Source organism: Heterocephalus glaber, unplaced genomic scaffold, assembly GCF_053883595.1.
Source record: "Heterocephalus glaber isolate CG9 unplaced genomic scaffold, H.glaber_assembly_v1.0 deba00001689, whole genome shotgun sequence".
Classification (NCBI taxonomy): Eukaryota; Metazoa; Chordata; class Mammalia; order Rodentia; family Bathyergidae; genus Heterocephalus; species Heterocephalus glaber.
Window position 1 is genome coordinate 9736390 of NW_028258414.1, and position 26548 is coordinate 9762937.

The window sequence follows — 26548 nt, forward strand, 5'->3', positions numbered from 1 at the left end:
CAGTAAAACAAAAACTTAAACATGTCATTGAACATCTGTTACCAGTACAGTCTAACACAGCACTTAAAATCTCTGAAAACCTTTATAAAGTTACATGAATCTTTTGCATAAATAGAACTGTTTCAACAATATGCATATTCCTCCATTTACTTCACTTTCTTAAACATAAGATTCATTGTGTTGCCTGTTGTTCCAAACTTTACTTCACTTCGCGAGAGAGCCAGTCTTGCCCTATCTTGCCATGTTCCTAGCCCATCATAGAGTACTAACCTTATTTACATCTGTTTTTTAATCTCTATAGATTTCTCCACTAATACCTGAATATGTAAATGATATTAAACTGACCCACTGAAGTTTGATTAGACAGAATTAGGTGCCAATACTAAATAAAAATCCAAATAAACCAACAAAATTCACTCCCTCCCCCATCAGGAGAATATAGGCAGAGAATAGGAGGAGAACAGTGAGTGTTCCTGACCCTGGCAGTGACTGCCAAGGAGGGAGCTGAGTCCTCTGCAGCTCTTCCCGGGCTGGAGAGAGCATATTTTGAATCCCTTGTGGCAACAACAAAATTCTCGACCCTCTGCAAATAGAAATGTGCAGGACAAGAGGTTATTATCTAAAGGTCTCAAGATAAGAACATTTTTCAAAGAAATAACACTATAAAACTTCTATTCACATTAAAGATATATGATGTACAAAAGAATATGCCATACCAGATTCTGGAAGGAAAATAAATGTACTAATTTTTGATTTTTAAAAAATTTACTCATGATGAAAGAAATATGAGGTAAATAATTTCACAAATTGTCTCAAAGACTGTATAAAATGCCTAGCACACACAAGCAGAACTGAAATTAAGAATTTTCATGTTTCTCCCACGAGTTAAGATTCTCCTGAGAGGAAGCTATATATTAAGAAACAATGCATTGAAGTTTAGAAGAAGAATAGGAAGAGAAGGGGGGGTAGGGAAGAAGAAGGGAGAGAAAATACCTTCCTTGATGCTGTTTTTCTCTTTCATTAGAATGGAACCTAGGAACAGCTGGGGTGGGGGGGGGGGGCGTCAGTGAAAGGCAGTCCCTTAGGGTAAGCTCAGCAGCCAAAGGCTAGAGCACAGCCCTGTGTGAGCCAAGCAAAAAGCCAGGACTGACCAAGGTGATTTTCAGTCAATGGCTACTCAAATGGAATTTTCCCCAGGGCCCTCATGCTCTACCCATACATTTCTGGAAAGAGCCATGGGACTTTTATAGATCACATGTAGGAACCTTGGCTTTTTGCCTATACCAAAGGGCAGCATTTCTTTGTCCTCCTATGGCTCTCATAGGATAGGCTTCCAACATACTTTATAGACAAATAATGGGGAAGGTGAGGAGAGAAGTGTTAAGTGGCCTGCCCAAAGTCCCACAGTAAATCAGCTCCAGAACTGTTAGTACTTGGTGCACATTCCCAATGTTGCTGCCAGAACCATGGTGTGCTCTCTCTCACGGTGACCAGGAGCAGCTTCACCGGGATACAGCATGGAAGGAAAACCTGGACTTTCGGGTGGGGTTAGCAAACCTGGATTTTTATCCTAGTCCTGCCACTTAGCTGGCAGCTAGAGAACATTTCTTAGATTGTTTGAGCCTCCATTTTCACTTCCATCAGATGAGGATATTAAGGCCCACCTCACAAGGCTGTCATGAGGATAGTGTGAGGAGATACTGACCGCAGTGCCTTGCACTTAACAGGCCCTGAGTACATGCTCCTTTCCCCTCCTCTTTCCTTTTCCAAGTCTCTCTCCCACAGTCTGCAGCTTTCAGAACATCACTGTTGTCAAAAAGATGACACACTGACTTGACAGGGTGTGGAATCAAACACCAGAGTCTACAGGCAACAAGCGCAACACTGTGCAATTGGGATTCACCCCCAGATAACTGAATCCGAAAAAGCCTATGATGATAAATATACATCACCTGGGACCTGTCCTCTACCGTCACCAAATCAGTGATGACTGATTAGATTATTGGATTAACTTGGTGGGGCTGAGGCAGGGCCCCTATAGAAGGCAGGCAGCGTTGGGGAGGGTCCATGCCACAGAACACAGGCTGAGGGGCTGGGGGCTGTGGGATGAACAAAAAAGAGGGCAGAGGGGAGATGCAAGAGCCTAGCTTTCCTTTATCACATGCCCACCAGCCTGGCCACCCCTGCCTCTGTCTGGATTTCACCATGCCCAACCCTGCTCCATCCAGGAGCTGACACATAATGGGAGCCCACAGTGGGAAGTAGGGAAAAGTGGATTGCTTTCTAGGAAAGTAACATTGTGTCCTTAGAGCTCACTGAGTCTTTTTGAGATTATGAATATTACATTATGCTAATGTATTATCCCTTCCAACTCGTGACTACTTATTAAGCCCCATGTATTGACTCTGATACTGGGCACTAGTTTGCTTTAGTGCACGTGACAGATATTTGTTAGCAATACATGGCAAGCTTTTTAAGGTTTTGAATGATGACATAGAATAAATTCAGAAGGCAGTTTCAGAGGTGGTTTATCACAGGGTTCTACAGTCAGTTATCTCGTACACACTCAACTAGATTCAAATAATGGGCCATAAAAATTGTGTACATATCCATCCTACTAGTGTGTGTGTGTGTGTGTGTGTGTGTGTGTCTGTGTATTAGCTTTACTGAGATACTATATGCTGTATAATTCACCTTTTTTTTTTTTTAGTACCAGGAATCAAACTTGGGACCTTGCACTTTTGGGGCAGGCGGTGGAACCACTGAGCTAAATCCCCGGCTATAATTCACCTTTTGAAAGTCCACACTTGAGTAGTTTTTAGTATATTCACAGACTTGTGCAACCATCATAATTATCTACTTTTACATTTCTCTCACTCCAAAAACAAATTCGGTACCCATTAGAAGTCACTCACCATACCTCCGTCCCCTCCGCCACTGGAAACCATTTTCTGTCTCGGTGGATTTCTCTGTTTTGAACATTTCATATAACTGGGATCAAACAATAGGTGATCTTTTGTGACTTTTCTTCCATCTACAATGTTTTCAAGGTTCAGTCATGCTGTAGCATATATCAGTTGTGTCAGTCATTGCTTTTATGGCTGAATAATATTCCATTGTATGGCTGTATCACGTTTTGTTTATGCATTTATTGATGGATATTTAGGGTGCTTCCACTTTTCGACTGTAACGAATGATGTTGCAGTGAACATTCGCGTACAAGTTTTAGCATGAACATGCAAAGCCTTGTTCCCAGGATCTAAAGAGGCTGGACTAGACTAGCTCGAATGCCATAGCCTTATAATACTTGCTTCTGACCTACATATTCTGCAGCCAAGCTTGTTCTCTATAAAAGATTCTGGTTTACTGGAGCTCTCAAGGAAACTGGAAAAGAAAACTCTGCTAGTGAGTCAGTGCACTTATGGGGCTAGTGCTGCGTGCTCACCCTCACCATGAGAGGACTTGGCTTTGCAAAAAGAGTCCTCCACATCTCACAAGGACTGTGCACAGGAATCCTCCCTGCTGGGAGCTACAGAACAAGAGCCCTTCTGTCTTGAAAATCACCAAAGCCTTTTAGAGATCATTTGTAGTAGCACTAAAGGAGCACTTCTCAATAAAGCAGATCATTCACCAGCCCTGACGTTTACAGCATGAAAATTAAAGGAGAAGAAGCATACACAGTATAGGATTACTGTATGAATTGCCGTGGAAGAAGCATACACTATTACTAGTGCTAGAAACCTAATGGTGTTCTAAACATTGGGTTTTCATGCTTATTAGAGTTTAGAGTTTAATTTCAAAATAAGAAAGTGGCCTTCCAAAAAATTCATAATAGAAAAACAAGGGAATGCTTAAAGAACAAAAAGAAGTAAGTATATAACTCCATACCCTAAGAATATAAATAATATCAGATAGGACATCAGTCATAATAATGGCAGAGGGATGATCACAAATTTATAGAAGTAGCAGAAAAAACTTGGAAAAAGAAACTGAGAAGGCAAGAGTGTAGTAAAAGATTTGTGGAAGTGCTCGCTTTGGCAGAATATATACTAAAAGAAGATTTGCAGGTTTTTTGTTTTGTTTTCAATAACAGTGAAAAATACAAGTGTGGCTACTGCTGATGTAGGTTTAAATTACACGATTTTTCATTTTGGATACCCAAATTAATTTTTAATATAGTTTTGACACCTCCTGAAAGAATTTCCAAAGTAACAGAGAAGCATCTGGCATCATACCAAAAAAAAAGGTTTTTTTAATGCTGGTAATTAGGTGTCATAGAAAGAGCTAGACCAGGATCAGGAATTTGGTCTTTAATCCTAGTTATTCCCCTAATTATAGGACCTGTAGCAAATCAGCTTACCTCTCAGAGTCCTTGTCCATAAAATGAGGAGGGCAGGATGCTGAAGATCTTGTAAAGTCTTCCAGGAGAGGGCTGTTTAAAACCTCCCTGGGTATTTTCAATTTTAGAGACTTCACCCACCCCACATCCACATCACCCTGTTGGAACATGATTTAGACATAACTGCATAAGAGTTGTATTGCACTTAACTGATACATTTCATTTTGAGGATTTTTAAAAATATTTATTGTTATTTTGCAGTTTACATATTTGGAAGCCAGTTACTTTTTTCTAATCAAAACATTTTGAAGGCCTTTGAAAATTGTGCCTTAGGCATGTTATACTACCTGGTCCTGCGTGCTAAATGGCAGGGCCCTGTTTTTGTTGTTGGTGGTGGTTGTTATTTGTTTGTTTGCTGCCTTTGACCCTGCGGATTGCAGTGTCCAGGGCATCTTGGTACAGAGATTGGATGTCCTCATTACTCAGAGATGGTGACGTGGAATAACTATGATGTAAGTCATACCCAAAAGGATAAAGAGTACTAATAGAAACAGAGGGGAAGGTTTCCAAGATGAATACCAGGAGTGTCTACTGTTAACTGAGGAACTGGCCCGCACAATGGTGTCTTTCCCTCTACAAGGCTGGCTATCCCAGCAGTTGCCACTAGGTGGCAACAGGCCAAGAGGCTGGTGTCTCTTCTGCTTACTGTTTTTTTTTTTTAATGTAATGCAAACAATTCTTACTATCATAGTCATATTAATATTTCACTAATTGAAAATTCTTACAATGCAGCATATCCATTTCTTTAAAATTAAGTATCAGGTGTGTTTACCACAATGGAGAACTCAATGTTGTCTGGCGTTTCAGTGATCCAAGTGGGAAAAAGAGATGTCTTTTAGTAACTGCCTGGGAGAGCGTGTTCCCTTTATGATAGATGGGATTCTGGAGTCTTCTCTGCTCCTCACCTCTGAGAAGCAGACAAGAATACCATAATCAAAGGCCAACAAGTGAGTTCTGCTGCCTCGACTGCTCCTGGCAGTCAGATGGGAAAAAGGATCAGGGCTTAAATGGGGCCCTACAGTAAGTCTCACACTCTGCTTCCTGCAATCACTGAATCCTCATAACAGCCCTTAAGGTAGCTGCATCAGACCTGTCAGTAGACAAGGAAACAGGCCCAGAAATGGAAGGAAGTGTCTTAAGACCACATAGATAGAAATGTCAAGGCCAGCATTCCCAGCCTTGGAACTCTGCTCCAGGGGTCTTTCCAATTCAAAGAAAACACTCGCCTCCCTCAAACCACAGTCCTCTCTAACCCCCATTTCCCTCACGCTGCTGGCACTTCTTTCCCTCTATCAGTTTCCTTCATCCTTCTCAACTTAATTCATCTTGGCCTACCCACAGCGAGAAGCACATGTCCCCAGGGAAGGGCTCAGTCCTATAGCTCTCACCAACGAGGGAGAATCTGGAGTCCCAGGCCTGAAAGTGACAGCAGAGAAAAGGCTACCCCCCTACCAGCAACAGATTCTGTTTCAACACCACAGCCCAGCCCAGCACATGCTCTTGATTATACAGCTGAAAAGGAGAAAAGTTCCTGAGGTCTCAACCCTCCCTCCAGAACACTGTCCAACAAAGGCATCTGAAATGTAGCACACTTGAAACTGAATTTTAGTTTTTTATTATTTTATTTTATATGGGGATTGACCCTAAGGCCTTTTGCACTGAACTACACATCAATCCTTTTTAATTTTTTTTTTTTTAATTCTGAGACAGGGTCTTCATAAGTCACTAAGTGGCCCAGGCTAGGCCTGAACTTGCAATCCTTCTTCCTGAGCTTCCCAGAGTGCTGGGATTACAGGTGTGTAACACCATAATCAGATCCAAACTTGAAACATTGATTTTTACCTCTAAACTATTCCTCTAGCTGTCTGTTCTACTCAGGAAATGATAACTCTATTCTTCCACTTTCTGCAGGGCAAAAGTCTTGGAGATGATGCCTCTCCTTGTCTCACATCCCACAGCTAACCCACGGTTAAGCCTTTTGGGTTGAAATGCATCTATAATATAACCACTTCTCCCACCCTCCACTTTACCATAGTAGCCCAGCCAGTAACATCTCTCACCCAAAGTATGGCAATATCTTCCCCTGTCTCTGTCCTCATTCTCATGGTCTCTTCTCATTGCAACCCTTTAAAAACAGAAATTAGACTATACCATCCATCTGCTCAATACCTTCCAATGAATTCCCACCCTCCACAGTTGTATGTAGGAAGTAAGCCCTTGGCATTGTACTTTGTCAAACCAGAAGTACAGAGGGAACCTTGGGCTACCCATGGCTGAATTATCCGACAACCAGAGGAGCTAGGCATACAATCTGGCTTCCATAGCTTAGCCATTGCTATAAGAACTCATGGGTCTGACTGATGGCTTGGTCTTGCTCTAGAAGAAATCAAGAGGTCCAATGGATGCCATCTCTGTGGTTTAGCAAGTCACTTACTCTGTCTGGAGCCTCAAGTGCTTCTCCTTATAAAAGTCCCATGGCTTCTTCTTATAAAAAGAGAAGAAAATATTGAAATTAGTCTGCAAACCATCCATGAACTCTTATCGTTCTGAAAGTCTGATTCTTCATTGAATATCACTGATTTATAAATCAGTCCCTTAGTGCCATACCTCCCGGGATCACCTTAAGGAAAGGTTGGCAAAAGACAAGACCAAATCCTTTGATACAGAACTTTACTTGCACTTAGAGACAGTTTCAGACTGTAGGGCCTAACGTGGAGAGCAAAGGGTTGAAACAACCCTGAAAGACTCCTAAGCCCCTTGAGATTCTTGAGTCAGATAAGAACATAATGAGCCAGGATATGAAACTGGTACAAAAACAAGGATGTTGACTTTTAAAGAAAACAACAAATATAGAAAGGATTTGAATGTCTGCTGCACAAGAAAGTAACATTCCCAGAATTGTAAAGATATATTTGACCTTTTCTCTGTAAAAATAATTAGTCACGAGATCATGAGGGGAGGAAGGGAGGGAGGCTGTGGGTAATGAAGGAGGATATATAAAAGGCTCAATAAAGTGGGAAGGAGAAGGCCCTCACTCCCTCTCCTTTTCTTTTCTCCCGAGTTTGTGTTGTCTTTCTTAATCCTCACCCCTCTCCTCAGGTACTGTTCAACTAGTGACGGCTGGCTCCGTCAGCCTAAGCACATCTGCCCACATTTGCATGCTGTGCTACCCATCCAGCCCACCTGTCACTGTAAAGAGGTAGGAGCAGCAGGGTTGAGCAGGCAGCCTCCACTTGCCTGAACACCTAAGGCAAGGGGAGCTCCATACTGGGCCTCTCTCCTACCCCTCCCCACACAAGACAGTGTTACTACCTTGTCATCTCAAAGAACCCAGAACACAACCATTCTGGCCTGACCCCCTTCCTGTCTACCAGGTGTCTGGGAAGAGGTGTAATGAGCGCTGCCAGCAGGCAGGGCAGAGGAGAGCTGGGACATGGGAAGCACCTCACCCCGTCCACCTGCACTGGCCCTACCCTTCTGCTCAAGTTGCAATGGGCTTCTATGGAACCAAGCCAATAGGAATAGGATTCAAGTCATGTGCATGATTTTTAATTTTCTAGTAGCCTCATTTTAAAAAGTTAACAGGAGGTAGATGAAAATAGTATTTTTATTTAACCCAACATAACCAAAGTATTATCATTTCAGCTTTTTCTCAGTATGAAAGGTTATTGATGAGATAGTTTACATTGTTTTTTACATCCTCAGTACTGGAAGTCTGGTATGTTTTACATCAACAACACATCTCAGTGTGGACCAGCCATGTTTCAAGTGCTCAGTGGCCACAAGTGGCTCGTGGCTACCATACTAGATAGTCCAGATCTAGAAGATGCATGAAAATCTGCATGTAATTGCAGTTATCATTCTGCTTATCTCATATTTGTGGTTAACATTTTGTTATATTCTCTTCTATGTATATTGTTTTTGCAAAGCTAAATTCATGTTGCTTTATATAACTTTTTATCCTCCTGTTGTTTTGTGCTTCCTAAATCAAGTTATTCACAACCACATCATCTCTCATGATAATATCACAGACTATCCCATAACTCCGGCGTGTCATAATCTTCTTAACCAATGCCCAAATGTTGGACTGCTGCAGTTTTTCAGTATTACATATAATGGTGAGATGAATATTTTGTGTTCCTTGGGCCCTTAAGGCCTTAATGTAAGACTCTTTAGCACTTTAGCCATTTTTTAACAAAATGACTTTGTAATATCATCAGTCAAACAATAATCAACAAGTGTTTTCTGGCTGAGAGCCAAGGCACCTTAAGGTTTTTGGCATGCACCTTTGATAACTAGCTCTGTGACTTAGGACAAGCCACTTCACTTTCCATGCCAGAGTTGCTCCATTTATAAAATGAACTGATTGTATTAGGTGTTTCTTTTAAGGGTCTTTCCAGCTCTAACCTTCAGTAACGTTTTTCCCTAACCCTTACATCTAATCAATTAACCCGTCAAGCTAGCCATTATAAGTAATTATAAGCAAATCATGCCAAAGCCACTACCTACACATTTTAAAATCCATCCACTTGCCCTGGTCCCTGCTCATGGTGCCTTTGAGGTCACAGTCATCACTTATCTAAATTGTGATGGACAAATCCAGTGCAGAGAGATGAGTTTCTAAAATTAACATCAAAAAATAAAATAAAATCAACATCAAAGTCCAAAATCAGAAATAAGATTAAATGAGAGGTGAATGAAAGGGTGGAGCTGGCACAGAGGAGGTGGTCAGTGAGTATTTGCTTCATTTGAATCTGAGCCTCAAGAGAACACACACACACACACACACACACACACACACACAGACAAACCTGTTCCTCAAAGCTATGAGGAGTTCACAGTGCAGCCCTGGAATTGTGAATGGGTGCTGCCTCACCAGCCCTACCCCAAACACTGGGAGCTGCAGGAAGACAAAGACAAAGACAAAGGCTCCGAAACTTCCCCTAAGTGGCTGACAGTCTAGAGGGGGATATCAGAACCCCTGTACACAAAACAAGCATGCCTTGGGCGGTGTCTTCAATGGAAAAACCAGATGGAGAAAAGAACAATTATCCCAGCAAATCAGGCAAGCCTGCTGTTGAGGAAAAGGCTTAAGGAAATTTGTTCTGCCCTTTTCTTTGTGAACCAAGGAGTTAGGGCAGCCTGGGCAGGCAAAAGTACTTCACCTCTAGAAAATCTCAAGCTCTGTGATCTCAGTTGAATCATGAAGCTGCTTTTTGATCTCAGTATCCTCATCAGTAAAATGAAGCTAGGGTAATAGTAACCTTGCCCAAACCCAACCTTCTTCTAGAGTTGTGAGGGTGAACCCAGTAATTAGAGCTTGCCACACCATTTATGTAACAAGGTGATCTAATAGCTATGTAGACAACTAAAAGATGTACATCACTTCTTAAGAAAAGGAAATTTTTAATAATCATAAACAACATTTGTATTGAATGTTATAACTTACAAGACAATTTATGTGCATTTTTTTAAAAAGCCACGTAGTAGGTATAATCATTTGCTCTTCTGACACCTGAGAATACAGAGACGGAGAGAGCCTCAGGAACTTGTTTAAGTTTACACTGCTGTGAGGCTGTAAACAGATACAGGCTGAGTCCTTGGTTCTTAGTCCTATACTGTGCTGCCTTCCTATAAAAGCTTATCTCCAAAGCATTAATATTACCAACATACACATTAATAATGCTTGTTATGTAAGTTTCTCTTTGATCAAGAACACTAAGACATCAAAATTGAAACTCTAGGGGGAAATGCCTTGCATGCAACAACAGCAAGCTCACTTTCTCCTGTGAAAGAACAGTGGCTGTCCCCTGATTTGCATTTGGTGCCATACAGCGGGAAATATTTAAGTTTACAAATAGTTATATTTACAACTGCAACAGATATTTGGCAGTTAGTTTTTAACAATTGTTGCAAATGTGATTTATTTGCTATTATAAAAGGGCATTACTGTGTGAATATGACTCCTGAAATTAGCTTCAGTTTAGCAAGGGGCCTTGACAGCTTGACCCCTTAATATCCTTATAATGATGCCATTTACATTCAATGCTTATTCAAGTCATTCAATGCTAGATTTGTTTGAGAGGAGTCCACTCTAGGGCGGATGTATTATGTATTTTAACGTACAGAGTTGGCGAGTGGGGCACTGGGCCTTCTAAGAGGAAAAAATATTTAATCAAGTCTTCATGAAAATGTGTTAGTTTCCAACTTCCTACAGTGAAAATGCATTACTGCTAATTACAGCATACTTCGGAAATGCAATACTTCATGTTTTCTCCACAAGACATTTCTATGGCATGGATTATATGAAACGACATGTTCTGATCCTCTTCAACTTTAGCTTTTAATTTGACTGGAGAATTGGTATGGGATCAGTGCCTCTCCTCCAACATGGGATATAAGGAGGGTGAACTTGGAGCCAACCAGAACTGGAATCAAAACCCAGGGCCACCACTTCCTGTGCGGACTTGGATACCTCCCTTACCTGTTTCTTTATCTGTATCATACATAGGGCTATGATTTTACGTTGTTAAAAAGATCCAAGATGTTTGTGAAGTACACTGTAGGTACTTGATAAATGAGACCCAGTCACGGTTTTGTTGCTTGTTTAAAACTCAACTGTCACCTCTGGAATACAGCCCTGACTTCACTGGGCAAACCCAGCCTGTCCTTTCTTTCTGCATCAATAATACTTTGTCCCATCCCACTATTACACTACATATTACATTGTATTATAATTAATTGAATGTGTATCTGTCTTCACCTTCTTTGCGGCAGGACTCAAGCCTGTTCATTTTGACCCTCCAGTGACTAGCACAGTGATAAATTTTGAATATTGAACTGAGGATGATTCTAGGAGTGCTTGTGGATTGAGTATGAGGGTGGAAATTTAAAGTTGATCTGTCTTAGGAGAAGGAAGAAGTAGCAGACAACCTATGTTTGTTATTGGCCAGTTTAACACACAGTAGAGGCTCAGTAAATACCTGTGCAAGGAATTAATAGACATTATTCAGTTATCTGACATGTCTATTTTTATAACTAACATGTCTATTTTTCAAAATATTTTCATTGCATTACAGTACTCTAATAATCCTGTGATACCTGTAAGATAATGTGTTATCATCCATTGCCAGTTGAGGGTCTGATGACATTGTCGTGTGGTAAACTGATATTCCAGAACCTTAAAGTTAAATGGTGGTACAGCTATGCCTTACAGGCCAACTATAGGTTTCCTTTAAGTCTCATATTGACAATCCCAGAAAGACCAACACTGCTTTTTCCAAAATCAAGACAAACTAGCTTTTTCTCATATTTCTCACTCCTGCCATCTCATATTCAGTCACTCCTTACCCCTTTCTTCTCCATTTTTCTCAACCTCTGAAGCTTCTATCCTGTCTCATTTCCTCAGTAGAAAACATTGCACTACCTGTAAAATGGCAAACCACAGGCAGAAAAATCTAAGTCAACATGAGCTTTTCGGGACTAGTCATCTCTGTTAGACTGTCCTGGCTGGGTATTTTTATTTCCGTAACTTTCCAATTAACCTCGAATCTTCTGAGTAGAATCAGACTCCATCCCTCAGCTGAACAATGTAGAAACAGTGGCAGAAACATCTATTCTATTAAGTTCCGTGGTGACTGGTTTAGTTTATCCTGCTGTGTGGCTCCATTTGGCTAGGGTTGGAGGGGGATTTCTTTTCTCTCCTGGTTCCTGATGTCACCCTCATTTGTCCGCCCCTTGTTTTCATCAGCTATGGGCAACGGGCCTCAGCCTCTCATATAGTGACCAGCTGGCCCTGACTCAGCTCACTCTCTACCTGACAAATGGCCATCTGGACTGCAGTCTGAGCACCCTTGAAGTGCCCCGCTTTGTCCCAAAGAAGGAAACAAAAATGAAGCAGCGTGGCACCCTGTCAGTGCTGGTAAGCAACAGATCATTTCTGATCATTCTCGTGTTCAGCAACACTTAGCTGCCATGTACAGAGCTCTGTCTGCATGTAAGGCTCCTCGAGTTAGAGAAAAAAGAACAAACCAGGCAAATGACTGAACTGCTCTGAACCGGGTTTGGAGGATGTGAAAGTCTAGGTTGCCGGAAAGGGGAGAGGGCACCCAGAAAGAGGAAGCAGTAGTGGAACGTGAAAGCTCAGGGGTTTCTGTTTGGGTGAACCCCTTAGTTCTCTGCTTGTTTCCCTGGATCCCTGGATACCTGCTGCTTCAGTGACCAGCTCTTTCAGACAGACTCCATTTTTATGCCCAACTTCTTTTTTGAGCTTCAGACTCCTAGATCCAATATTCTACAAAACTTCTCTGCTTAGAGTGCTCAGAGTCAGGCTATTCAGAATTGCATTGTCATCGCTCCTGCCCCTGTACTTCCTCTTGCTGGATCAGGGTAGAGACTGGTTAAGACACCCGTAGGTCCACCGGCACTCTGCAACCAGACATGTTGATTCCAGCTGCTAAAATGCCTCAGCTCAGAGCCCTCCTGTCCCACCATGAAGATACTGCCCTAGCTTCTGCGCTCATTGTCTCACACTAGTATTGTAACAGCTACTTGTTAAGACTCCCTGCCTCTTGTTTCTCCTCTTAGTCTAGACACACTCTTCAATCAAGGCACCAAGGAGAAAACCAAATCTAAGCATGTTGCTATCCTACTTAGGATTTTTTAATGACTTTCAGGAAAATCCCAACTTCCCAGCTTGGTTAACAAAAGCCTTCATGATCTGCCTCTTCCTGTGGCCATGGTGTCCCTCCTCGACACCATCCCCATCGCAGAGGTAGCTGAGGCCAGTCCTGCAGCTGCTGAGCTTTAACCAAGCTCAGCACCTGGGTAACAGAGGGTAGATAGGTCTCTGTGGGAAGAGTTGGCTGTTGATGGAGCAAGCTAAATCGGTCATGGAGAAAAAGAATGATGGTCAAGAGGACCTGATGGCCCTGTGTATAAGAAGAGTGCTTTGGGGTTCTCTGGCCACAATTACCCTAATAGCTGTCACAGGGTTGCTTCTGCTTTATACAATAGTGGGCCTCATGCCCCTTTTTCCAAATGAAGCTCCATTTGAAATCCAAATATATTGAGCAGATAAAAGAGGAATTCCAGTAGTCAGTAGGTCCGCACACTGGTATCCCAGGGATACTTTTCCAGAGCAATGTATCCTGACTGTCTGCTGAGTGCCTTTGGGTCTAGATGTCTATGGATTTAAAGGACCTTGTTTGACTGCCCAGGGTCTCTACAGTCACCCTAGAGAGGGTGCCTGATGTTACAGGTGCTCAAGTAGTCTCCTCTTTCTCCTTTTCAATCCAGTTGACATGTGAGGAACCAGCTAGGCCCTTGCTCATGGGACTCCCTCAATCTTTGCTTATTAAGAAGACAAGCAAGCTGGCAATCTCAGCATTCTGAGAGGCTGAGGCAGAAAGACTGCAAGTGTGAGCCCAGGCTAGACATTTACCAACTTAGTGAGATGCTGTCAAAATAAAAAAGTAACAATGAGCTGGGATGTAGATCAGTGGCAAAAGGCTCTTGGATTTAATCCCCAGTATTAGAGAGAGACAACGAGACAGAGACAAAAACAGAGAGAGAGACAGACAGACAGACATTTGGACCAAGGAGGAGAAACAGTTCTCCTTTAATTAGGCCTCAGGACCTTGCTATGAATCTCCAATGTCCAACCCCACTTGTAGCCTTCATTTTCACCATGGGGATCTGCAGGATGCTAGGTTTAGTGCTAGAAGAAAAGATAGCATTAATACTCAAGCCCTTCTGACTGGTGAACCTAACTCCAAGCCATTTTTAAAAGGAAGCTAGAAGATAAGTTAGTATTCAACACATGCCTTCCAAAGACAATTTGCTGCATTTAAGTGTGTGGCTTCAGAAAGACGTAAGCAGAAGTTATACTGTGAATTAGAAGCACTCTCCCATTTTTCCCATCTTGCCTATAGGTTTCATTCCTAGTTACAGGCCACATACAGGAATTTTCCAGTGATCAAGAGAGTTAAACACTTTCAGGAACTGCCTACACACAAGAGAGATGCATTATGATTTTCACTACTTCAAATGTCTCTACAATCACTGCAGAAAAGTTCTGTGTGGTTTCTGGTGTAGAGATAAATTCAAAGTGCTTGGTTTTAGAGAGAGAAATGGATGTCCTGACGCTGGTGCCACTGCTTGTGTGTATATGCCCCCATGGGTGTGGACTCATATGATCGGCTCTTTTTAAAAAAGAAGCATTAAGGATGTACACACAGTGCAATTCACAATCAAATTGAAGCCTCCTGAACAAGTGTGAACTGACTACGATGCTGTCAGGTTTATGATCCGACAGTTGACAGCCCCTTTGAAGACTGGAGAAAAAGGGAACAAATAGATGAGACCGCTATGATAATGACAGTGCACTCAGAACTGATGCCTATAACATGCGTCTATCCCTTTAATAATATGCTATACAGGGGAAAGCAGAAAACTCTTTTGGACTCTTAGAATAACTCAGAATTGTTCCAGGTCAGAAAGAGGTGACATGGCTGTCTAGACCTGGTTAGAACTGGTGAACGGGCTTTTGATCCAGTCTCCTCCAAGACAGCCACTTGATGGTGTAAACAAGGTCTGAGAAATCCCCAGACAGGCATGTTTAAGAAATAAAAAAGTAATAGCCTTTTAAAAACTTTTAATTAACATTCTAGCAGACATGGTGTAAACTGTTATCCTTTGCTATCAGTTTTTACTCCTTCCCTCTTTCTCTGAACCCTGCAAACCCCAGTTGGTGAATGGCCGAAAGGAAACATCTTTGCTAACAACTTAAAACAACCCAAGTCGTTTATATGCATTTTAACAGCACTTGATCTGTAGTGAATGATTAAGTAAAACCTTTTGTGTTAAATTATGATGTTAATAATGATTCTGTCTCCTGTAATTTATTATGAATTCTCAAATGCTTCGGGTTTGATTTTGATAGAATGCAACAACAACAGAGTTTATCTGATGACTTTATTTTTAGAACTCCTTCTTTGAAGGCACATATTTCCCCACTACTGCTGCTACTGTAATTATGCACAAAACCAATCACTCATTAGAGTTAGGATACATTATCTTCTAGACAGATGAGGCTAAATAAGCAACACATTAATAATTCAGAGAGCAGTTCATTATGCATGTGGATGCCTGCTTCATAACTGAAATAAGAACCTCATCAGCCTCTGCCAACCCTTAAACAATAGTTCTGTGTTATTGCAGCCACATTCCAGTTTACGCTTGTTAAACTGCTACTTGGATTATTTTATCAAACATTCATTTATTGTGGTCCTTTACTGCCGAGAACAGATTTTGGAAGCTCCTTTTTTAAGTTAATGATTTGAGCAATGGGTGTTATTAATTCTCAGAATATTATAAACATGATTAATTTCCAGGCAGAGATTTATTACATAAGGATTTCAACTATGTCAACTGAAATGCATCACTGTCAAAACAAGTATCATGGTGAAAATAGAATATGCTCCACACTTCAAATGCTGGTGCTCAGAACTAAATCAATTTAAATTGTGGCTGAAGCAAAATTATATTCTCCAGTGAAAAGGAGTATTCGGAGCTTCCTTTATTTAGCTTGAAGCACTCTTGTTAGATTGTGATTTAGAAAGGTAGTTTAATAAGCCTAGACTTCTGGAAATGTTTTCTTTTGCTTTCCCTAGTTTTCATAAGAGCTAACTTCTAAAATTCCCACAAATTCCAGATGTAGCCAGTGGGAATTTGGAAAGCACTGGTTTAGGAGTTGGGGATCAGGAAATCTGATTGTCTCTCTGGCCTCAGTGACTGCAAGGTCTCTCGAGGGCTAAGACTGTAGGGAGCCTGCAGAATGGGCTTCTGTGCTAAGCCTGACCAGGCAGCTCCTGTGCTGTGCAGGCATCTGTGAGGGAACACAGCCTGTCCTGCATAGTTCTGGCTTTTTGTAGATACTTCCAGAAAGGGGTAATACTGTTATGACTGGTCATATGCTAAGTCTTCACCAGCCATCACTTTGGTTATATCAGTTAACACTTTTACAAGAATCAACTAGACACAAATTTAGCAGTTATTTACTCAACACCTGTTTCTGCCAGGCACTCAACTAGGCACAGTGGATATAAGGACAAGTACAGCAAAGAGCTCCAAGTTTATCAAAAGGCACGCATAGGGCAGCAGACAACTATGCCATGTTAATTAATATGATGTAACATCCAGAATATATTTAGCCTTACTCCACATCAGGTACTTTTTAAAGTGCTTTACGTGAATCTTTTTATGATATACTGATATTAGGCAGGTAATATTATGTTCATTTTTAGGTAAGGAAACTGAGGTTAAGAGGTGTTAAACAACTTGTTAAAGATCACTCAGCAAACAAATGGTGAAGCCAAGGTTTAACTCGTCAGAGTTGAAAGCCTGTTTGTTTAACCTGCTGTGCACTGGCTGAGAGTCAGGGATCAGACCCAGGGCATATCTTTGAGGAAGTCTCTAGCAAAGGCCATATCAAAAATTATTTTTCCAAAGGAGGATTCACTTGCCAGTGTGATGAAGTTGTTTCCAGGTACACTGCCATTACCTACTGGTTTCCCATCCATTCTGGGCTGGGCCAAGACCCAGTAGCACTGGATGGGTTGGAGAAGTCTTGGATTTTAAAAAGGGAAGATGAGTGGACATAGCACAGGTTCCCTGGATAGGACAGATTTCCAAATGAATGAGTATGGGGAGATCATATTACTTATACCATGAGCCCTATGGAAAAGCCCAACTGTATATATTTTTTATAAATAAACAGCTTGCACAGTAAAATGACACATGAAATATAAATTTCAGCTCTTGTCTTCAAAATCTCATTTAATGGCATCCTTATTTAAGTTCTTGGGCTATGTAGTATACCTTCATGGCTCAAAAGGCGAGTCCTTTTGATGGATGAGAAGCCCTTCTCATTTCCCAGCACCTCTCAATAAAGACAGCCGCCATGTTTGGTGTCTGTGCCTCCTTTCAGAGCATCTTTTTGCACAAATGGGTGAACATACAGAAGATCCCTCTCTCCTCTTATATCCAAAGTGCAGCCTATAATACATGCAGCTGTTCTGAATCTCACTGTTTCTTTGCAGAGTTTTCTATACCAGTTCGTTAAGAACATTCTCATTTCTTTTTAACAGCAACATATTCCATTGCATGCATGTGTCATAATTCATTTGACCTTCACTCTGTTGGTAGATTTGGGAGGAGTTATATTACAAACAGTACTGTAGTGAATTACTTTTATATATATCATTTTGTACACATTTTGGGTATTAGAATACACTCCAAAATGTGGAACTGTTGAATCAAAGGACATATGCATTTGTAATTTCAATAGATTATTTCCAAACTGTGATTTCTTATTTCATCTTTGGCAAACCTAAATGAATTGTACAGCATCAAAAGAGGGTTGATTACGTAAAACAACCTATCAGTAATGGTGCTTTCTATTTGTATAACTTATACTTTAAATTTACAGGAGTTTATTTTATCCCCACAGTAATCATAAGAAATAGATAAAACAAAGATTATTATACCCATTTTACAGAATAGGGAACTTAATCTAAGCAAAGTTAGGTGAGATGCCCAAAGTCATGAAGTTAGTATCTAGCAAAGTCCAGGTCTTCTGGTTCAATTCCCTTTTTGATGAATTGATTGGTTGGCCAGCTTTTGTTTTAAATAGCTGACCTGATTTGCAAAATTACTGAGTTTAGTGAGTGATCATTGCTAACACTTACTGAGTGGTTATTATGCGGCAGGCTCTGTTCTAAGGACTCTACATACTTATCCAGTCCTCACACCAATACTTCTGTCACCTATGCTATCTATCAAGCTGGATCAAAGATAACCTGAGATATTCAACAGGGTTTTTTCCCTAAAAACTGTGGAGTTGGCTGTTTTTTTAAAAAGTAGGTGTATTTTATTTGTTCATCTTTATTAGCAGTGTAGTAACATATTTATTAAGCACTTAATATATGCCAGGAATTTCGCCAAGCATCAGAGTTGAGGAGACACAGAAAAGATGCTGATATTAAAACAGATACACAAGGAAAAACCACAATGGCCTCCTGTAGTTGCCACTTAAGTGTCAGACCCCAGCCTGCTGCCTTAAAGAATAGAGCAGTCATTAGGTGTCCAGGAGGGGACTACCTCTCCCAGCAAATGGGACAAATTCTACAGAGAGCCTGTGGTCTGCTAGGAGGCAGCAGCAAACCAAGAGCAGCAAGTCAGGGGAGGCAAGAAAAAGAAGAGGGTGGAACCAGGCTCTGAGCGAGTTTTGGAGGATCCACCCACCAAGACGGGCTCCAGATTTCATCTTGAACGCAAGAAAGAGACACTGAAGATTTCTGAGAAAGAAAACTACACTGACCATCCTGGGTTTGAGAGAAACATTCCATCTGGTGGTAATGCTCAGAATCCCACAAGATGAGAGTACCAACAGAGGAAGAACAACCTGAGAAATTACCTTTATTGTGGGTCCAAATCCTTTCAAAGAACCAAGCACAAAAAAAATAGTAGCTACCATCTATTAGGTTCCAGAGACAGCGTGCTTATTTAGTCAACAGAAGTCAGAGTAGTCAAATGATATGCTCAAGATCACATAGATAGTAAGTGGCCTTGCCGCATTTTGAACCTCAGCCTTTGGGATTCCATGTAACCTTTTTACTATAGACTTCGGCTCACATTCTCAGCACCTGCAGGCTAGGATGGACTACTATGGTGATGGTAATGGAAAAGAAGCAACAAGTCAGACATATGTCAAATATCCTGACTTGTCTTTCAGATTCTTTATGAATTACAAGCTCAGGTCTGCATTCATAGACAGGAAGAGATCTCAAGGCAGTCTGTCCTTACTTGTCCAGTTGTCACTTACTAGTGGACAGTGAACATTTGCTGTGCTTTGAGGCCCAGATAGACAGCATTGAGCAGGACCCTGCTAGCAGGTACCTTCTTGTGTCTCTTACTAAGTGGGGCCTGATACTGGTTTTGTTTGTTTATATACTGTGGCAGCATAAGACAAGTTGGAAGACAAAAATAACCTTGGGTTTATCTCGTGAATTCATGGCAATTGCCACACAATTATGTGCTCAGTAACCACAATGGAATTCCAGAGTATTTACAGATCTCTTCCACGTACAAACACTAAGACTTCTGCGTCTTCATTGAAAAGCCAGAAGCATGGCACAGCCTGGCACGACAGGGCATACAGAGCTGGTGGCCATGATGCTTCAGACTGCCTAGCCAGCTGAGTGAGTCTCTCTTTGCTGGTTTTTGTCACCTCCTCAGTAATTCCTACTCAGCTCACCAGGGCTACCCTGTCCTCCAGGGTCAACTGGAGAGATTGTCTTGAGTTGTCATCTTTGGGGATGGTGTGACTGTCTCTATGCTTCTGTAAATCACTTGCTTCAATTTCAGAGCACACATACTGACTGGCAGATCCTTGAGTTACATGTTTTGAAGAGTCTGTTAAATCAGGGAAAATGATTTCCACCTACCTATTTCATTTATTCATTCTTTCTCTCATTCAATAAACACTGAAGGCCTTCTCTCTGTTACCACTGAGCTCAACCCAGAGATTCAGAAAGCATGTAGTGCCTGCCTCCAGAATGTTCCCAGTTACCCAAGGCAACAGCCAGGGGAACAGCTCACTGTTATCTGGGTGATAACAATGTACAGCTATTAGACATGGGGGGGGGTCAATTAGATTTTCTTTTGTTAAAACAGGAGTGGAGGTAGATAGACAAAGGTTAATTGATGGGTATTAAGTTATATTTAGAGAGAGGGCATGGGGTACTATTACATAGTATGGTGACTAGATGTAACAGTCATGTACTGTACATTTCAGAAAACTAGAAGAGAGGATTTTGAAAGTTTTCACCATGAAAAAATGGTAAATGTTTGAGGAGATATGTTTAACCTGATTTAAACATCATGAGATGTATGCATGTATCAAACATTATATGATGCCTGCTACTAAGTATAACTTTTATGTTTTTGTGTATCAATTAAAAATAAAAATAAAAACCAATAGCTACAGATGGGACAATACTGATAAGAGCATTGACTCAAGATGTGTTAGCTGACAGGAGCCTAGCATTTCTATAGGCATAGATTCTGTTTATGTGTGGGAAGAGCAGCCTTAATGATTCTACTGATAATGGGACCCTCAGATACATGCTTGATATAAATGTTGGAAGAAAAGACAGAGCATGTAGGGGAGGCATGCCACCAAATGCGACCATGATGTTTGTGTGGATACACGGGGGCAGATACATCAGTCAGCCCTGGTTCTGTGCATTATTTCAAAGACAGATACAGCCTGAAGTATGACTACCAGTAAGTGTCAGGTCACTATGATCCCCCAGAACCAGCTTTGGACCAACAGCACCTCCTCTGCCTTCTGTTCCAAGTGACTATGCAACTCCAGGCACCTGGTTGCCCAGCATCTGAGAGGCCCCAAAACCTGGGCCAGGAACCTTCGTCTTCTATGTCCTAAGGTTGGTAATGGCCCTGTATGCAGTTCTTCAAATTTCCAGTTATTGCAGGGGAAACAGCTGACTGTCAAAGGCAAATATCATATCTCACAAATGGCATGCTATAAAACTGCCAGGATCCAATACTTTATTCTGCACACATAAAATATTAAATGTTCTTAAGAAACACAGAAGTAAAATTCTTTGAGCCTTCTGGAACCAGTCTCTTTGGGATAGACCACACTAACAGCAGTTAAAGAATAGCAATTTCCCAAAGAAAACAGTATCAAAATTATAATACTAGATTGAGGTGGGGGAGACTTTGAAGAACCAGGAACAACAACAATTCAAGCATGGATCAAAGTAATGAAGGATGTACAAAAAAGATTAGCAGTATGAATACTAACAAACTTATAAAGGATTTTTCACAGATAGAAAAGAATGTGCTGCTCTTCATGATATGATAAAAGGGCTACAACAGACCATTGAATATCAACACAATTTGAGAGGACTATAAGAATAATATTGCCAAACTTGTACATGAAATGAAAATCAAAGAGGAAGAACATAAGATAGAAATAAGCAAACTTTATCAAGATATGCAGAAAAAAGTTGAATTAAAGGAAGAAAAGCACAAAGATCTAATAAAGAAAAAGGAGATGGAAATCTCAGAGTTAAATGCAAAGTTAATAACTCAAGAAAAAGAAAAGCAAAATGAAACAATCAAACTACAGCTGGAGTTTGATGCCAAACTAGCAAGAGTTCAGACTAAGTCAAAACCATATCCAGATGCTACTATTTCCCCACAGAGTATCTACAGAAGGAAGCTTCAACATCTTCAAGAAGAAAAAAACAAAGAGATTGCAGCTCTTGGTAATACCATTCAGAATTTGGAGCAGCGCCTTTCTATTGGCAAAGATTCTCGCCTTAAACGTAGACGATTTTGAGTGTAACAGTAAATTCATTAATTACTATTTACTTTTTTTAAAAGCAGTTGAAAAATTCGCTTCCATTTTCAATGTAAGTATACTACCTAAATAGCCTAAATAATAAATGAGACAGCTTTAAAAAAAAAAAATTGTAATACTGGCCACATCAAGGACATAGGATAGGTGTTGTGATTTGCTTCCAAAAAGTATGGGAAAAGGGAAAAAGTATCTTTACAGCAGAGAAACTTGTGACATTTTTGCTGAAGCTATCCTAACCAGGTAATAAAATTTAACACCATCAAATCAGGTGTATTAGTACAGCAGTATGTCTACTAGCTCTCTGTTTCTATAACAAAATACCTCAGATAATTAACTTAGAAGAAAAAAAAACAGTTTATTTAGTTGACAGTTTTGGAGGTTCCAGACTGTGACTGAGTGGCCTCACTGCTTTGGGTCTCTCGTGGGGGTGCTAGATGGTGATGATGGGGAGCGCATAGTGGCCAAAACTACTTACATCATGAGCCAGCAAGCAAAGCTGAAGAAGAACAGGGAGAGATCAAGGCCCCACTCACTTTTGCCGGCATGTCCCTAATGACCCGAGGACCTCCCATGAGGCCCCACCTGCTAAAGGCTCCACCACTTCCCAACAGCCAACCCTGGGGACCAAGCCCTAAACACTTGGACATTTAGGGGCACCCAATGTCCAAACTACAGTAGCATGGCCCCTTGCTATGAAGTGATGAAAACCAGTTTACCTGTGTGTGCTTGCTCTCAAAAACACATTTCTCCAGTCAAATCATGAGAAAAACATAAGACCAATCCAAATCAAGGGGCATTTTACAAAATACTCAGCCAGTACTCCTCAAGACTTTCAAGTTTATCAAAAACACAGAAGTCTGAGAAACTGTCACAGCCCAGAAGAGCCTAAGGAAATGACTAAATATAATATGGTATTTTAAATGGGATACTAAAACACAAAAATGAAATTAGTGAAAAACCACTAAAATCCCAATAAAGTCTGAGCTTAATAGTAATGTGGTAGTTTGGTTAATTAGTTATGTATGATACATGCTCCATGGCAATGTAAGATGTTAATAATAGGGCAACTAGGTGCACGGAGATAGAGGAATTTGTATTATCTCTGCAACTTTTCTGTTAATCTGCAATTATTCTGAAGTTGAAAAGGTTATTTAAATATTTTTTGAAGAATCTAACATTCAGTTGTGGCCTTTTCAGTCACAGGAAACCTGTCGCTACGCAGTGATGACCACCCAGCTGAGGCATAACAACCTCTCACTGGTTTTCCACTATGTTTTCCTCCAGATGTGTAAGGCACACGGCATTGGTTATGACCTTGAGGTAAGGATTACAGTTCACCAAGGCGGGACCAAACAGGCCTGTGGGTGACTTAGGTGGCTAAGTATTTGCTCCCTTTTCAAGCAGATATTCTTGAAGAGATGAGTATACTCAGACTAAGACTGGGTACTCCCTGGGAAAGGGCAGAAAGGCATTTCCACAGAGAGCAGCACCTGGGCCTGGGACGTTCAGTTCCACCCCCAAACCTGCACAATCACCTTGTAGAGCAAATCCCTGCTGCTCGCCAGACTTAGGAGGTATTTTAAGGACTAGCTCTTAATCCTGAAGCATATCCTGAGCCCACTGCTTATCAACTAATATCCTCTATTATAGCCTGCATAGCCTTCCAGAGCTAAATAGCACCAAATGGATGGCTTAAACAACAGAAAACTATTTTTTCACAGTTCTAGAGACTGGAAGTCCAAGGCACTGGAAGATTTGCTTCCTAGTGAGAACCTGCTTCCTGGCTTGTAGACAGCAGCCTTCTTGTTGTGGACAAACACACACACACACACACACACACACACACACACTGGGGTGGGGTTGGAGGGAGATTTTATATGTATATGTATATATATATATATATATTTTTTTTTTTTGAGACAAGGTCTTGCCATGTAGTCCAAGCTGGCCTTGAACTCACTATGTAGCGTAGGCTGGCCTCAAACTAACAGCGATCCTCCTGCCTCAACCTCTCAAGTGCTGGGATTACAGGCATGAGCCACCACACCCAGCTTCTTATATCTCTTTTAAAAGGACATCAGGTCTAAAGAGTGAGGGCTCTACCTTTATGAACTCCTTTGATCTTAATTACCTCCTTCAAGGCCCTGTTTCAAATATAGTCATATAGAAGTTTAAGGCTTGATGAACTGGGGGGCAACACGCGTCAGTCCATAGCATTCTCCTACCTATATGTAATCATTGCTTCCAGGAAGGATTTCTGGCTTTCAAAAGTACTGTCCCTCTTTTTTGGTTCCTGGACAGTTGCTTCATCCTGATGTAGCTGGAGGGGTAAAACTGTGATGAACATCTCCTTCCTAAACTAGAACCTCCATTTTGTGCCGAGAAACTCCTGCTCCTCTGGAGAAACAGTCTCCCGCTTTTCCAGTCTGACACAGATTTTTAAATCTCTGACACTCAGAGCTGTTCTACTTGTGGAAGATCAAATCCCACATCATATCAAACATATTAAATTCACCTCCCATATTAAATACAGTATAATGTATACATAATGACATAATAATTGGGCAGCAGTCAAATAATTACATGTTTTGATTTGTACAGACTCAATCCAGTCTCTTTCAGTTTTCGGTTTTTATATCTGAGAGCAAACACAATTTTCAGGAGTCAAATATTTTTATAGGTCCTTGTAAAGCATATGGACCTTAAGCATGGGACCAACTATGAAGAGAATGGCCTGTTTGACTCTTGGTAATCCCCAACAAGCTGCCAGGGCACTGTCAGGGTGCATAAAGCTCTTCGGTTGATTAATTCATGCTGGTTGCAAACACATATAATGGAGCTCATATTGCCTTGCAAATTACATTAAATTTGATAAAATATAGAAAAAATGAAAAAGTCAGATTGAACTGATTTACCTGAAATGGATTGTTCCATCTGCTGCACACAATCCCTTTGGAGTTAGTTTTAGCCCCAAACCGATTAGAGTGAAACACTCTCACATACCACAAGGTGGCTAAATCTAACTGTAGCTTTATCTTTATCTATATCTATTTTATTTCATTCTAAAATATTGAAGCAGAACAAGTACTACAAATAGGCATATACTTGGGCAGAGAAAGTCTGCTGCCTAAAAGAAAAATATGCTGTCATTTTCTATTACCTGAAATTATTTCTAGAGATGGGGGGGGGGGGTGTTGAGACAAGATCTCGCTGTATAGTTCAGTTTGGCCTCAAATTCACTATGTAGCCCAGGCTGGCCTCAAACTCGTGACAATCCTCTTGCCTCAGCCTTTTGAGTACTGGGATTACAGGCGTGAGCCACCACACCCATCTAGAGATGTATTCTTGAGCTAAAGGCTTTGTACTTGTACTCTTGGGAAAAGTAAAGCTCCAAACTCATTCATTTATACTTATCTCTTGGGATGATCAGATACATTTTTAATAACAGATTTTAGTAGGGAAAATAGATGGTGATAGCACAGGGGAAGGACTCCAACTTAGGGTCAGGGAGCTCACCAGGAAGAGCTACAGAAAGAATAGACATAGGGACAACAAAGCATCGCCAGGACAGTCTCACAAACTCACCTCCAGACTCACCTCCAGGTCACCAGAGGATGAAAGATGAAATGGAGAGGGACAGAGAAATGTGGATATGGATTGACAGCATAGTGGAACAACATGAAGAAGAAAAGGATAACGGGGGAGGGGGGGGGAGGATAAAATCCAGAAACTGGAAAGATGCATTAAAAACAAAAAGGATCATCAGAAAACAAAAGAGCAAATGAGAATAGCGGAAAAGAGGAACCTTAAAAATCTGAGAGGGAGTCATTTGACTGCAAGGACATTTTGGAAATTCTCTGGCAGTATCCTTGGTGTATTTTTACTGAGATAAGTTCTCATTTTCTAGACCCTGGGATCCATCCCTGGTGAGACTCTCCACTTCCTCTCTTAACCACCTTTTCTTGAGGAATGGGGGAGGGTAAGGAAACAGCATTTACAGAGCACCTACTGTGTGCTGGCTACCGAGCTGAGCATTTTCACTTCACTATCTCATTTATTCTTCATTCTGATGCTGTAAGAGGGTATTATTTCTACCATATTACAGTGAGGATTTCCCCAAGGTTACAAAGCCAGGCTTATTATGGAACTGCCATTTGAACACAAAATTGTCCACAAAGTCAAACACGAAAGCATCTTCTGTTGCCTTTTCCTCCTAAGAACTATATCCCACTAACTGAAATATGATTACCAACTCAAAAATCTAGGTACCTCTTTTGTGTTCTTCAGCTAGAGAAGCACACACTTCTTTTAATAGCTCCTATGAATATCTCTACTGTACAAAAGCAGGGAAATGTGTTTAACAGCTAACTTACCTAAAACTTCAGTGTCCTTTTGGGTTATTCTGAGTCTAAAGAGAAAAGCACTCACCTAACTTCCAGTGTAACCTCTGCTGCCTGTTCTCTTGGTTCAATTTAACATGAACAATTTTTCCAGAAATAGAAGGTAACACTAACAATATTATCATTGTTAATGCAACCAAAAGTCTTTATTGACTTTATTCTTTAACATTGTTTTTTCTCCCATTATTATCACAAAATTTCAAGTGATGTTTCTTGTCCAAAGTCTCAGGGAAAGAAAGGAAAATCAGATCATTCTGTGGGTTTATTTTTCCTTGATGATTATTGGAGAAGGGCATT

General features: G+C 40.9%; 1 protein-coding gene, 1 long non-coding RNA gene and 1 pseudogene across 2 annotated transcripts in view; 2 read left to right on the forward strand and 1 right to left on the reverse strand.

Annotated features, from left to right (window-relative positions):
• Positions 1-26548, forward strand: part of Iqch (IQ motif containing H) — a 185722-nt gene that overhangs the window by 144693 nt on the left and 14481 nt on the right. Inside the window, 2 exon segments of the mRNA XM_087198955.1 lie at positions 12150-12320; positions 23049-23171. Of these exon segments, the coding sequence (XP_087055081.1) occupies positions 12150-12320; positions 23049-23171 (294 nt within the window).
• Positions 1-26548, reverse strand: part of LOC106010343 (uncharacterized) — a 196337-nt gene that overhangs the window by 135885 nt on the left and 33904 nt on the right. The window lies entirely within an intron of this gene.
• Positions 21203-21935, forward strand: LOC147821856 (coiled-coil domain-containing protein 152 pseudogene; annotated as a pseudogene).